Raw genomic sequence first — 11,063 nt, 5'->3', positions numbered from 1 at the left:
CATACAGGATGTCCCGTAAACGAACAATAATGCGGAATGACCAATCATAGAGCAACTCATTAGCTTAACATCGCACTCGAGGGGGCATTACGCGGATATGTAAGTTAGAAAAGTTTTACAATAAATCAATTAATTTTCGAGAATAAAGTATTTGTACGAATTATTTGTAACCGGGGGACCATTAAAATTATTTAGATAAAACTATAGTTCATCTTTTAACAATTAGAATTAGTCCAAAGATGTCGAATATTGTGTTCTTTTCTGGTCTTCATCAGCAGTTACATTTCACCGAATAGCACTGTTTTAAATGCAAATAATGCTTGATTAATAGATGAAAACGTAATAAAAACGCGTTCTCTCATCATCAGGACCAGACTTTGACAAGAATGTTGCTTAGATAGAACATGCTTAACAAATTTAACGGAGAAGACAAATCGTCAAACGTGAAATTGAGGAGTTACATTCTGATCTTCGTCAGCAGTTCCCCTTCATCAAATGGCACTTAATAGCGTAGCGTTTAATAGGTCTGTGATGTAAATGCTTGACTTGTTGTTGTTGATGAAAATACAAAAATCACTATAGGTATGTCTATAAAATTTTACTAGTTCCTTCAAATCCTCATGAATTCTATCATCAGAACTGGATTTTGACAATAAAACAAAATCCGGTGACTAATGAAATGACGCGATTTAGCGACGCAAAAACGTTAACAAAACACAATTGAATTGAGAACAAAAGAATCAATTTCAAAACCCATAGAGATGACTCGGTTACATTTTCCAACAGATCAAAAGATCACTTGGTGGGTTTTCTCAAATGCCTGATCACACAAAACGTGATTATACATACTTACTTTTCCATATTACAATGTAAAATACCCAAATAAACAGCTGCATATATATGTTGGGGGAAGTAAGGTCAGTGAGTATGCACTTGTGTCTGAGGCAATGCCGCTTGGCATAATTGTTCCTTGGGTCAAACAGGAGAGGGAAAAGGATCGGCTCCCCAGGTCCCATCTGTGCTGATATTTCTGCCTGCTCTTAGCAACTAGGGTAAAAAGTATATAATTTTCGTATCATTTAGGGATGAGGAATTCATTTTTTATCGTTTTACCTTTTCATAAAAAAAATTGTTTTTGTATTGTTTTTTAAATGCCATATTCAGGGTTTTCTTTTAAATCTTTGACTTTGGCTAAAATGGTAAGAGCAGGCAAAAATAGAGCACAGATTGGACCTAGAAGCCGATCCTTCCCTCCTCCCTCTCTTTAGGGTTTTGCCACGGCACGATCTCGTGGCTACGGAGCTAGAACAGCTTTGTTTGACCCAGGGACGTTTGTGACGACCGGCGTGGCGTAGTGGGTAGTGATCCTGCGTATGAAGCCGATGGTCCCGGGTTGGAATGCATTGGAAAAGGCCATTTATTTGTGTGATTAACACTGATATTTTGTTCCTGAGTCATGGGTGTTTTCTAAATATGTATTTATCTATATACGAATGTATATCGTCGCCTAGTACCCATAGTAAAAGCTTGGCTTAGTTTGGGACTAGGTCGATCTCTGTAAGAATGTCCCCAAATATTTATTTTTTATTATATTTTATTTAGGGAATAATTATGCAAAGCGGCATCGCCTGATACAAAAGTGCATATTGCTCCATACATTTCTGAACTTACTTCCCCCACATACTCGTATATATATTATAGTCGCATTCTAGTGAATGTCTTCTTTGTGCCCTACGGCACTGGATATTGTTAGCATTTCGGCGTTATACGACGCCACTGTAAGGTATTGTAGGTATGTATGTTTAGACTGCGACATGACAAAGAAAACATGAATATTAAAATAGTTCTTATTACATACTGTGAGACGCATTAGAACATGATTTGCTTATGGGGTACAGTAATCTTTAATCAAATTAGTTACACTAGTTCGGCCCGAACTGAGAACTCGCGATTCACCTAAAACTATATAGAGTAATATATCTATTTAATAGAGATTTTTATTGTTTAGAGTAGACATCTACTTAATTTACAACGCAATTGAATAAAACATGTGGAAATTAAAGGCACCTTTTTTATAATTTGGACTCCGGATACAAAAGGGCTTTTCAGATCCTCATACATCAATTTTCATTATGATCGAGACAAAAATGAAGAAATTTAATATGGCGGCCATTTTTTTAAATTTCGACTTCTAATTCCTATTAAGGAGCCTTTTGAATCCTCAGATATCGATTTTAATCATTATTAGAGCAAAAATGAAGAAGTTCAAGATGGCGGCCGTTTTTTACAATATCGACATCGGTTTCCTATTGTGAGGAGCCTTTCGAATCCTGAAATATCAGTTTTCATCATGCTTAGAGCAAAAATGAAGTATTTCAAGATGGCCGTCGTTTGTTCCAATTTTGACTATAGATTCATATTAAGCGGACTTTCAGATCATCAATTAACAATTTTTGTTATGATCAATGAACTCAACTAACTAAACTAACTGCTTTGGCTCAGCGATCCAAAAAGAATCTTGGCCTCCGAAACGAGAGAACGCCACCTGTCCCGATCCAGCGCGGTTTCCTGCCATAAATTGGCATTCAGCCGACGCAGGTCCGCCTCCACGACATCACACCAGCGGTACCTATAAAAAGCCTGTTAATGAACTCAAAAAAGGAGAAAATCAAAGTGGGCGAACTTTGTCCATTATTGACCCCCGTTTTCGTTTTCCGCCTCCTAAAACGCCCAGTTTCCCGCGTACTCACCACAATTGCCCAGACAACAGTCCACCAACGGCCCTACCCTACCTATGTACCTACACTAAAAGCAAAGGCTTTCTTAACTAATACAGGAAGAACCCTCACAAATAGCTTTTGGGCCTTCCAGTTCCTTACCTCCTTATAAATATAGAGCCTTCAAAAACTCGTTTACCTATTTTCATTTGAATTAAAACAAAACTAAAGTTATTGCGTAACAAACTATTTTCTAATAGTTCAGCCAAAAACATCGAAATTCCGGGACGTGCTCCTAGCCAGCCGCGTGTTTCATGTTGAATTGAGCTTCGTTCGCTCGTTCGATAAGTAGCTATTTTTATTTGTTTACGAGTTTTGATGGTTGTATTTTGTGACAAAAAGTTTCTTATTTAAAATCAGAGGATCTGGTGTCACGCAAGTACCTTTCATTTTACGAGTAGATAAACGAAGATAATTGACAAAGATTGAAAGAGAATATTGAGCGTTAGTAAACGTTGTTTTTGTATGTTTGTACAGGGATAACATAAAATGGCTAAAAAATCGAGCCCACTAGTTCAAGATTTAGTTTTTATTTGTTAAATTAGTTATGAACGACGGAACCATAATTCTGCGTAGAGGATTCCTATTGTTTTGGTAAAATACGAATAAGAAATGAAGATTTTGTTATTGTATTTCATTGCTCTCTTAGTTTTGTTTCATTCATTAAATGTTTGGAAGTTCTTTGTCACGTGTGGCGTGCATAACACAGGTAGATAATATCATATAAGTATTTTTTTTTACAAAAAAAAACTATCGTATAAAGGTACAATTAAATGGCAACTTACAAAACTAGAATAAATAATAATAAATGCATAAATAAAATACATTACAGGCGTATATTTACATTTTCATAAATATTTCGTAGTTAGAAATTCTTCGATACTATAAAACGGCCGCTCAGCAAGGACAGCAAACCAGGTCTTAAGTTTATATAATATATATATATATATATGTATATATAATGTTTATCAAACTAAGTGCGTTTGTTAATTTATTATCTACTGCTGTTATTATACACAGAGAGGCCCATGATGTGTAAAGTTTTGCCTAAACTAAGGGACACTGTCGCTAGTTTGTAGCACGGCCGCTTTTTTCACCCCATCTGTCGCCATTGTGAGGTACAATTTTTTTTAATGGAGGTACTAAATAGTACAAATTAGGTACAAAAATATGGTATGCTTTTCAATTATTTTTATTTAGGTACACCCGCCATTCTGACTCTCACGATTTATAGTAGTAGTGTGTGTGATTTTGTGTAAAAAAAATATAATTTTTATTACGTTAACTTCGGAGATAGGGCGGGGGGGGGGGGGGCTATGGTATTTTTTCTCACAATATCTTCCATAAATCTTTTTCATTACAAAAAAAATGTGTTTTGGAATGTACAATTTGAGCTCTTTCAAATGATACTCCAGTTGACCTAGTCGCTAGACTGACATTTTGCCCCCTCTTCACATTGGGAATTTTCCGTAGTTAATAAAATAAAAAAATACTTTCAATGTATCTGGGTTATCGTTGTTCATAACTATTCCAAATTTGAAATCGATAGCTTAAGTGGTTCTCGAGATATTTAGCGTGTTGTGACAGACAGACGGAAGGACAGAGTCGCACCATAAGGGTTCCTTTTGTACCTTTTTGGTACGGAACCCTAAAAATTAATATAACGTAATAGAAATCCTCTCTTGGGTAACTTCTTAGTTCTTTAAAATTTAAATTAACAGTGATATTACTATTATTGGCTGTGCATAGAGGGGTGTTGGTGCCTAATACACTTATGTATGGTAGCGAAAGTTGGGTATGGCAGAAGAGGCATCAGAGTCAAGTGAATGCATCAAAGGTTTCTCGGCCATCATACTTCACAATAATACTTTACAATAAACAATAATATTAATCAATTTGACATTTTAAAATTATTTATATTATTCTGTAATTTGTAGTGTAGTTTTAAATATTATTTTATAATTTTAGGACAGTTATTGGTGTAGTGTAGTTTTAGGATATTATTTTATAATTTTAGGATAGTTATTGGTCGTTGTAATTTTATCTCGCTGTGCATGCTTATTTTGGATGGCATTCTTATATAATACCTATACCTTTTGTGTGCATTTTAAATAAAATAAAATCAGTAATTGCGGATGGTATTCATTAAAGATAGCATATATTCGTATAACTATCGCGTATAATTTCAGTAACAAACCAATAAAGCAAGAGTTCAATGAAAGTATGGCTATATTATTTAGTAGTATTGAAGAAAATTTGAAATAGAGGTTGATTGCCAAAGAAAACTTTGTAGCCACATAAAATTTACTGCCATCTTTCGACACATGATTAACACTTTTAGAACGCCATTTGACTTTGATCCTTATCCTTTTATTGATATGTGGTTAATTTGTAAAATATCAAAAGGTGGCGCAAACTCGGCCTGACTAGGTACACCAAAATATTGTATTTTCGAACCAAGACTTTGTATATATACATATTCTTAGGATGAACTCATAAGTACCTACACATTAATCGTGGTTATTTTTTACAGAAACAAAGACAAGGCATCATGGTTGATGGGTCAAATGTCGTTGGCGTGGCTAAAAATAAAGATGAAAAGGCATCACCGCAGCAAGATGTACCAACCCAAAAGCCAAGGGATTATGAAATACTGTACCGATATGTACTGTCATTCAGCTATCTTCATTTAGCTGCCCTATACGGTCTATATTTATGTTTTACTTCAGCGAAGTGGGGTACAATTTTGTTGGGTGAGTCTTCGTTTCGCGATATGCCAGATCCAAAAACTATCATCATTTTCAGAGAACTTCTGGATACTGGATTGCATTTGAGACTATCGCATAGATTTGCTAAATTCTATTTTTTCTTATTTTAGCTTTCATACTGTGTGTTGCCGGTGAGATCGGCGTTACGGCTGGCGCCCACAGGCTCTGGTCCCACAAAACTTATAAGGCCAATCGGGCTTTGGAAATCCTCCTAATCGTAATGAACTCCGTGGCATTCCAAAACTCAGCCGTGCAATGGATCAGAGACCACAGACTCCATCACAAGTACAGCGACACAGATGCTGACCCTCATAACGCGAAAAGAGGTTTCTTCTTCTCTCATATTGGTTGGCTGATGGTGAAGAAGCATCCGGAAGTTTTATCCAAGGGGAAGACCATCGACATGTTTGACATTTACAGTAATCCAGTTCTTATGTTCCAAAAGAAGTGAGTATTAGATAGAATTATTATGTATTGTCGATGTCATCGCACTATACCTCCGCATTTGCGTTTGCTTCTAAAGGCGAAAAAATATAAATAATATAAATAAGTAAAACATCCGAAAAAATTAACCAGTCTACCAACGTCTTTTTTTTTTTCGTGAAGAGGCGGTTGTTTCAGTCTCGGAATTGTGACAGTTATCTATTATTCACCTTGGGCTAATGAAACCTGACAGATTTTGAAGCTGTATTCTTGACCGTATTAAAGACTAAAATGTCATACAAAGTTTCCATTCTAATCCTTCTAGTAGTGCTATTTAGGTTTCAAGAAATCCGCTGTTGTTAGGCTGAAAAGTGGTACCGTTTCCACCAACAGCCCCTTGAATTCCCCTCGTACAATTCTCATACATTCGCCGTCGAAAATATTACACCTTTTTCACAAATAGGAGTGATATGAGTCTAGCTTTAGCAAATTGTACTACCTGATTGATATTGGTATTAAATTTGAAGTACGTTAATAAAGCGTTTTTTTATTTATTTTTTATACTACGTCGGTGGCAAACAAGCATACGGCCTGCCTGATGGTAAGCAGTATCCGTAGCCTATGTACGCCTGCAACTCCAGAGGAGTTAAATGCGCGTTGCCGACCCTAACCCCCTCCCACTCGTTGCGTGCGTTGAGCGTGTTTTTATAATAATGATGTATCCATTTAGCGAAGAATTTTTTTTTTTAAATAGTGCACTAGTTCAAATAAGAGTTGGGCATATTTATGCGAAGTGAATTCAGCCGTTTTATCATATTTTTCAGTGGTTCAAAAAATGTAAAACTATATTTAAAAATTCTAATAAATGATCCTATGTTGCACATTTCTTATGGTCAATTGTGCTTTCTCATACATGCATAAAATAGGCCCTTAAAACTCGTATTTTTAACATTTTTTAAAGTCTAAATCTCAAATAAATAATATCGTTGGATACACAAAATATGGCAATGTAAACGTAATTAAACTTTCTTTAAACTGATACCAATATTAATTAGGTAGTTCAATCACCTTAAAAGCAAGACTCAAATAAGTCCGACTTGTCATTATTCGACGATTATTTTGTTTCATTGTCTTCACTTGCCTTAATTACAATAAAGTGTTTACATTCATACATACTTGCAAAAAAGGTGTGATTTTTTTCGATAGAGAATGTATTACACACCTAAGAGAAATTTATAAGGGTGTAACGGCACCACTTTCCAGCCTGGCAACATCAGGTTCCTTGAAGCTTTAGAACACCACTACGAGGGTCAGAAGTCGAACCGCGGTCTAATAATTATGCATACGACACAGTGATAGTGATCTTCGTCTACTCTTATACGTATACTTCTCCAAACGCAGGTTGCTGAGTACTGACCGGACGGCCGAGTGTGCCCCGGATAGCGGATATCATTAATATTAGATTGTTAGTTTTAGTTTTTTTCAACAAAAACTGCTCTTATGTAAATAAAATGTTACAATTTTTTAATGGTGCGTTTAAAATCCATATTCGTGATTTTTTTCCATCGAGCGAAAGTTGTATGGCAGAATTGCTATTCATATTTTTGGCAACTGTATTATGATTTAAAGAAGCGCTACAATTTTTCAAAAACTGCTGGCTGAATGCACTGCACCGGTGCACCTTAAGGGATGATTTTCATGATAAAAACTCTTATAGAGTTACTTAAGTATGGACGTAGTTAACTAGGTGATGATTGACATCAAAGACTTAGAGTAATCAAATTCTGGCTGGTATTCCCCATTCACGATAAGGAACTTGCTGCAAGTTACCAAGATTTTACTATTATTAAATCAGTTGGTCAGCGAAATAAAAGATCTAAATATACGTGTGATGATTTTGACGTATTTCTAATTTGTTACAGATATGCTCTACCTATGTTTGGTAGCTTATGCTTCGGGCTTCCTACACTGATTCCGATGTATTTCTGGGGAGAATCACTTAACAACGCTTGGCATCTTACAATTCTTCGCTACACAGTTTGCCTTAACATCACATTTTTGGTCAACAGTGCTGCACATTTCTTTGGACAAAAACCCTATGACAACAATATATTACCGCGCCAAAATATACTTGTATCGATATTAGCCGTTGGGGAGGGTTTTCATAATTACCACCACGTTTTTCCTTGGGATTACCGTACTGCAGAATTAGGCAACAATGCTTTGAACTTGACAACGAAATTTATAGATTTTTTCGCTTGGCTGGGCTGGGCGTCTGAGATGAAAACCGTGTCAACTAAAGCCGTAGACCTTAGAGTTAAAAGAACTGGTGATGGTACCAATTTGTGGGGGTGGGGCGATGAACATATGACACAAGAAGAAATTAAAGCAGTCGACCTTATGTTTCCTAACAAGGGAGTGATAGAGACATGTAAAAAAATATTGTAAACCTATAAGAAATAAAGTTGATAAAATGTTGCAAGAGTTAAATTGTTTAAATTTTATTACAAGTTTGAAATAATACGCTACAATAGAAGGCGGATTGAAGTATTGAACACTGCTAATAAAAACTTAATGCAATAAATGTTTATGTTTTATTTGATTCAAAATTACCAGACTGAAGTTACGAAAAAGGACTATATACATATGCCGTGTTTTTTTAAATCCGTTAAATTCAAGTGTACCTACATTCCTGACCTTAAATTAAGAAAATTTGTCTACGAGTAAGCCACCGGTGTTCTAATTAACTCCATTTTGAAAATAAACAAACATTTATTTTGTAGATAAGGTCCTTTCGAGCATGTACACTTCCCTTAGGGCCTACTTACATATTATTGATTAGTATTTAGTGTAGTACCTACAGGATGGGCAAATAAGAATTATAAATGTTGTTTTTAAATTTTAACTATGTTAAGTTCAAAGATTATTCAGTATTGTTTTAAAAATAAATTATTCAGGGTTGGCAAATACATGCAGAACATAATGTCTGGCATATGTCCACCACTAACAGCAGGCAAATTTGGGCCCTTATCATCGCAATTTTCAGAATATTTTCGCACATTTTCGGCGTTATCTTAGTAAATTGTTAGCATAGACACGTAATTTTAGATAGCCATACCCTGAAGATACCGGAATTTAATAAAAAAAACCGTATTCCAGCTTCTTTTACGCAAGTTACGCAGACGCTAGCGAATATGTCCGTTTCAAACTCGTGGTAAGGCTACTGATTAAGGGTTTAAGGGTATTCAAAGGGAATTTAGGTTGTAACTTGTAGGTATAGTCATGGGCTTAATATTTTAAGGTACTTCATATACCTATTATTATTCTAAGGTAATCATTTTACCATATTTTTCCGTAAATGATGAACTATTTTGTCCTAATTTCGGACAGGATTTGACCGAAATACTTAAATGAAAAGGTTGGGAAAACGCCTACTACCATAAAAAGGGGTGTATCGTAGTGTGTACTCGTAGACACTATTTTTAACTTAAAATACTGTGATTTGCCCAGATTTGTGAACTCACGATAAAAAACCAATTCCAAAATCACACAGCTCAGCATTTATTAGAATTTCAGCTTTTCTCTAACAGAATTAAATCAGTATACTTACGTTATAATTCGGCCCCTTGTTGGACACACAGGGTACTCAATAAATAGAGCCCTGGACATTTCTTGTCGAAATAAGGCTTTTATTACACTTACCTACGTGTCAATTTTCCGTAGATATTTTAAATCTGGAACTAACACAAATGGGACTTAATCGCGTATTAAGTTTTAAAATTTACCTCCGACATTTCGAAGACGACGTTGTCCCCGTGGTCTCGGAGAATGGCTAAAGTTGACATCAACATCTTCTAGCCGCGCGAGTTTTTCGAACTACCCGCACTTGATCTTGTTTATTGACGTGAACGTCGTGAACATTCTGCGCACTAGGGATGTTACTTTGTCGACATACAACACTAACGATATTCGATTTTTCGACTGTCGATATTCGTTCTCGCTTACATATACTAATGACTGGATTCTATGTGGATGAGATCCTCAAACCCTCATCCTGATTGAAATTACAATGTTTTTTGATTTTAATGGCTTCCCGCACTTTTCTGCTGTAGAAATGGCGTTTGTGTTAGTTAATAATGTGTAAAAATCGTGAAAGTTTAAATCAGTATAGAGCAAGTATATTTTTTATTTCCACATACTCGTAAGGTACAAACACGTTAGGATAGGTATTCCACCAGTAGGTATATAACGTCCTTGACTGACATTGCCATACAGATTAACAATAAATTAACATTGTTATTGTTTAGTTCTCATATTTTCACAATTATACGTAATACCTATATATTTAACCTATTACATAAAGCCTCGCTGTAAAATTAATTGAAACAAATTTATTCAATAACAATTGTTCCTTATTGTAACAAGTTTCGTAAAAGATATTTACACTTACATTTACTTAAATTTGCACTTAACCTATGCCGAAATTTTAAAGGACCATATGTATGTAAATCGTTGTAAGTACAATACACGTGCGAGTAGGTAATTCGCAAATGTTGTCTATTTAAAACAATCCCTTCGCTACCAACGGAACGAGTGGCGATAAATTAAAACACGAACTAATTTATCGCCAGTCGTTACGAATTTCCTATACTATTCGCACTTGTATCATAATGTACCTAATATAACTAAAAAAAAAAGTCAGTTGTCAGTGGTCAGTTGTCGGGTGTCATACCGTCAACATCTCCAGCATCTCCTGAGGATGCCTCGTAGAGAGGCGAAACACGTGTCGAGTTTTGTACTTTTGGTGGTGGGTTGTTATATTTATTTGCGTATTTATTTTTGCGGTGGGAGGGTGGGAACATTAATTGCATGTAAAAATACGCAAGTAAGTATAACGGGTTAGCACTGATTGACTAACACGTTATTTTCTCGCGGATTAGCAAAGTAATATTACTTGTTTTAATTAGCATGGATTTCCGCAAAGTAACGCCTGATTCTATTAATTACCTAATATAACACTTGTGTTGCATGATTTAGAAACAAATAGTTTGGTTGTCATTTCTCATGCTCGTAATATAGACATTTAAATCGCGCG

At 35.5% G+C, this 11,063-nt stretch overlaps 1 protein-coding gene across 1 annotated transcript; it reads left to right on the top strand.

Moving 5' to 3' along the window:
• Positions 1 to 2,816: 2,816 nt before the first annotated feature.
• On the top strand, positions 2,817 to 9,046 carry LOC133522830 (acyl-CoA Delta(11) desaturase-like). Its single transcript, XM_061858295.1, has 4 exons — positions 2,817 to 3,486; positions 5,311 to 5,530; positions 5,656 to 5,992; positions 7,891 to 9,046. Exons 1-4 carry the CDS (start codon positions 3,445 to 3,447, stop codon positions 8,414 to 8,416), a joined length of 1,125 nt encoding a protein of 374 aa, XP_061714279.1. The 5' UTR covers positions 2,817 to 3,444; the 3' UTR covers positions 8,417 to 9,046.
• The last annotated feature ends 2,017 nt before the right edge of the window (positions 9,047 to 11,063 follow it).

This window comes from Cydia pomonella, chromosome 11 (genome assembly GCF_033807575.1).
Source record: "Cydia pomonella isolate Wapato2018A chromosome 11, ilCydPomo1, whole genome shotgun sequence".
NCBI lineage: Eukaryota > Metazoa > Arthropoda > Insecta > Lepidoptera > Tortricidae > Cydia > Cydia pomonella.
This window is presented reverse-complemented; position numbering and strand designations above follow the sequence as displayed.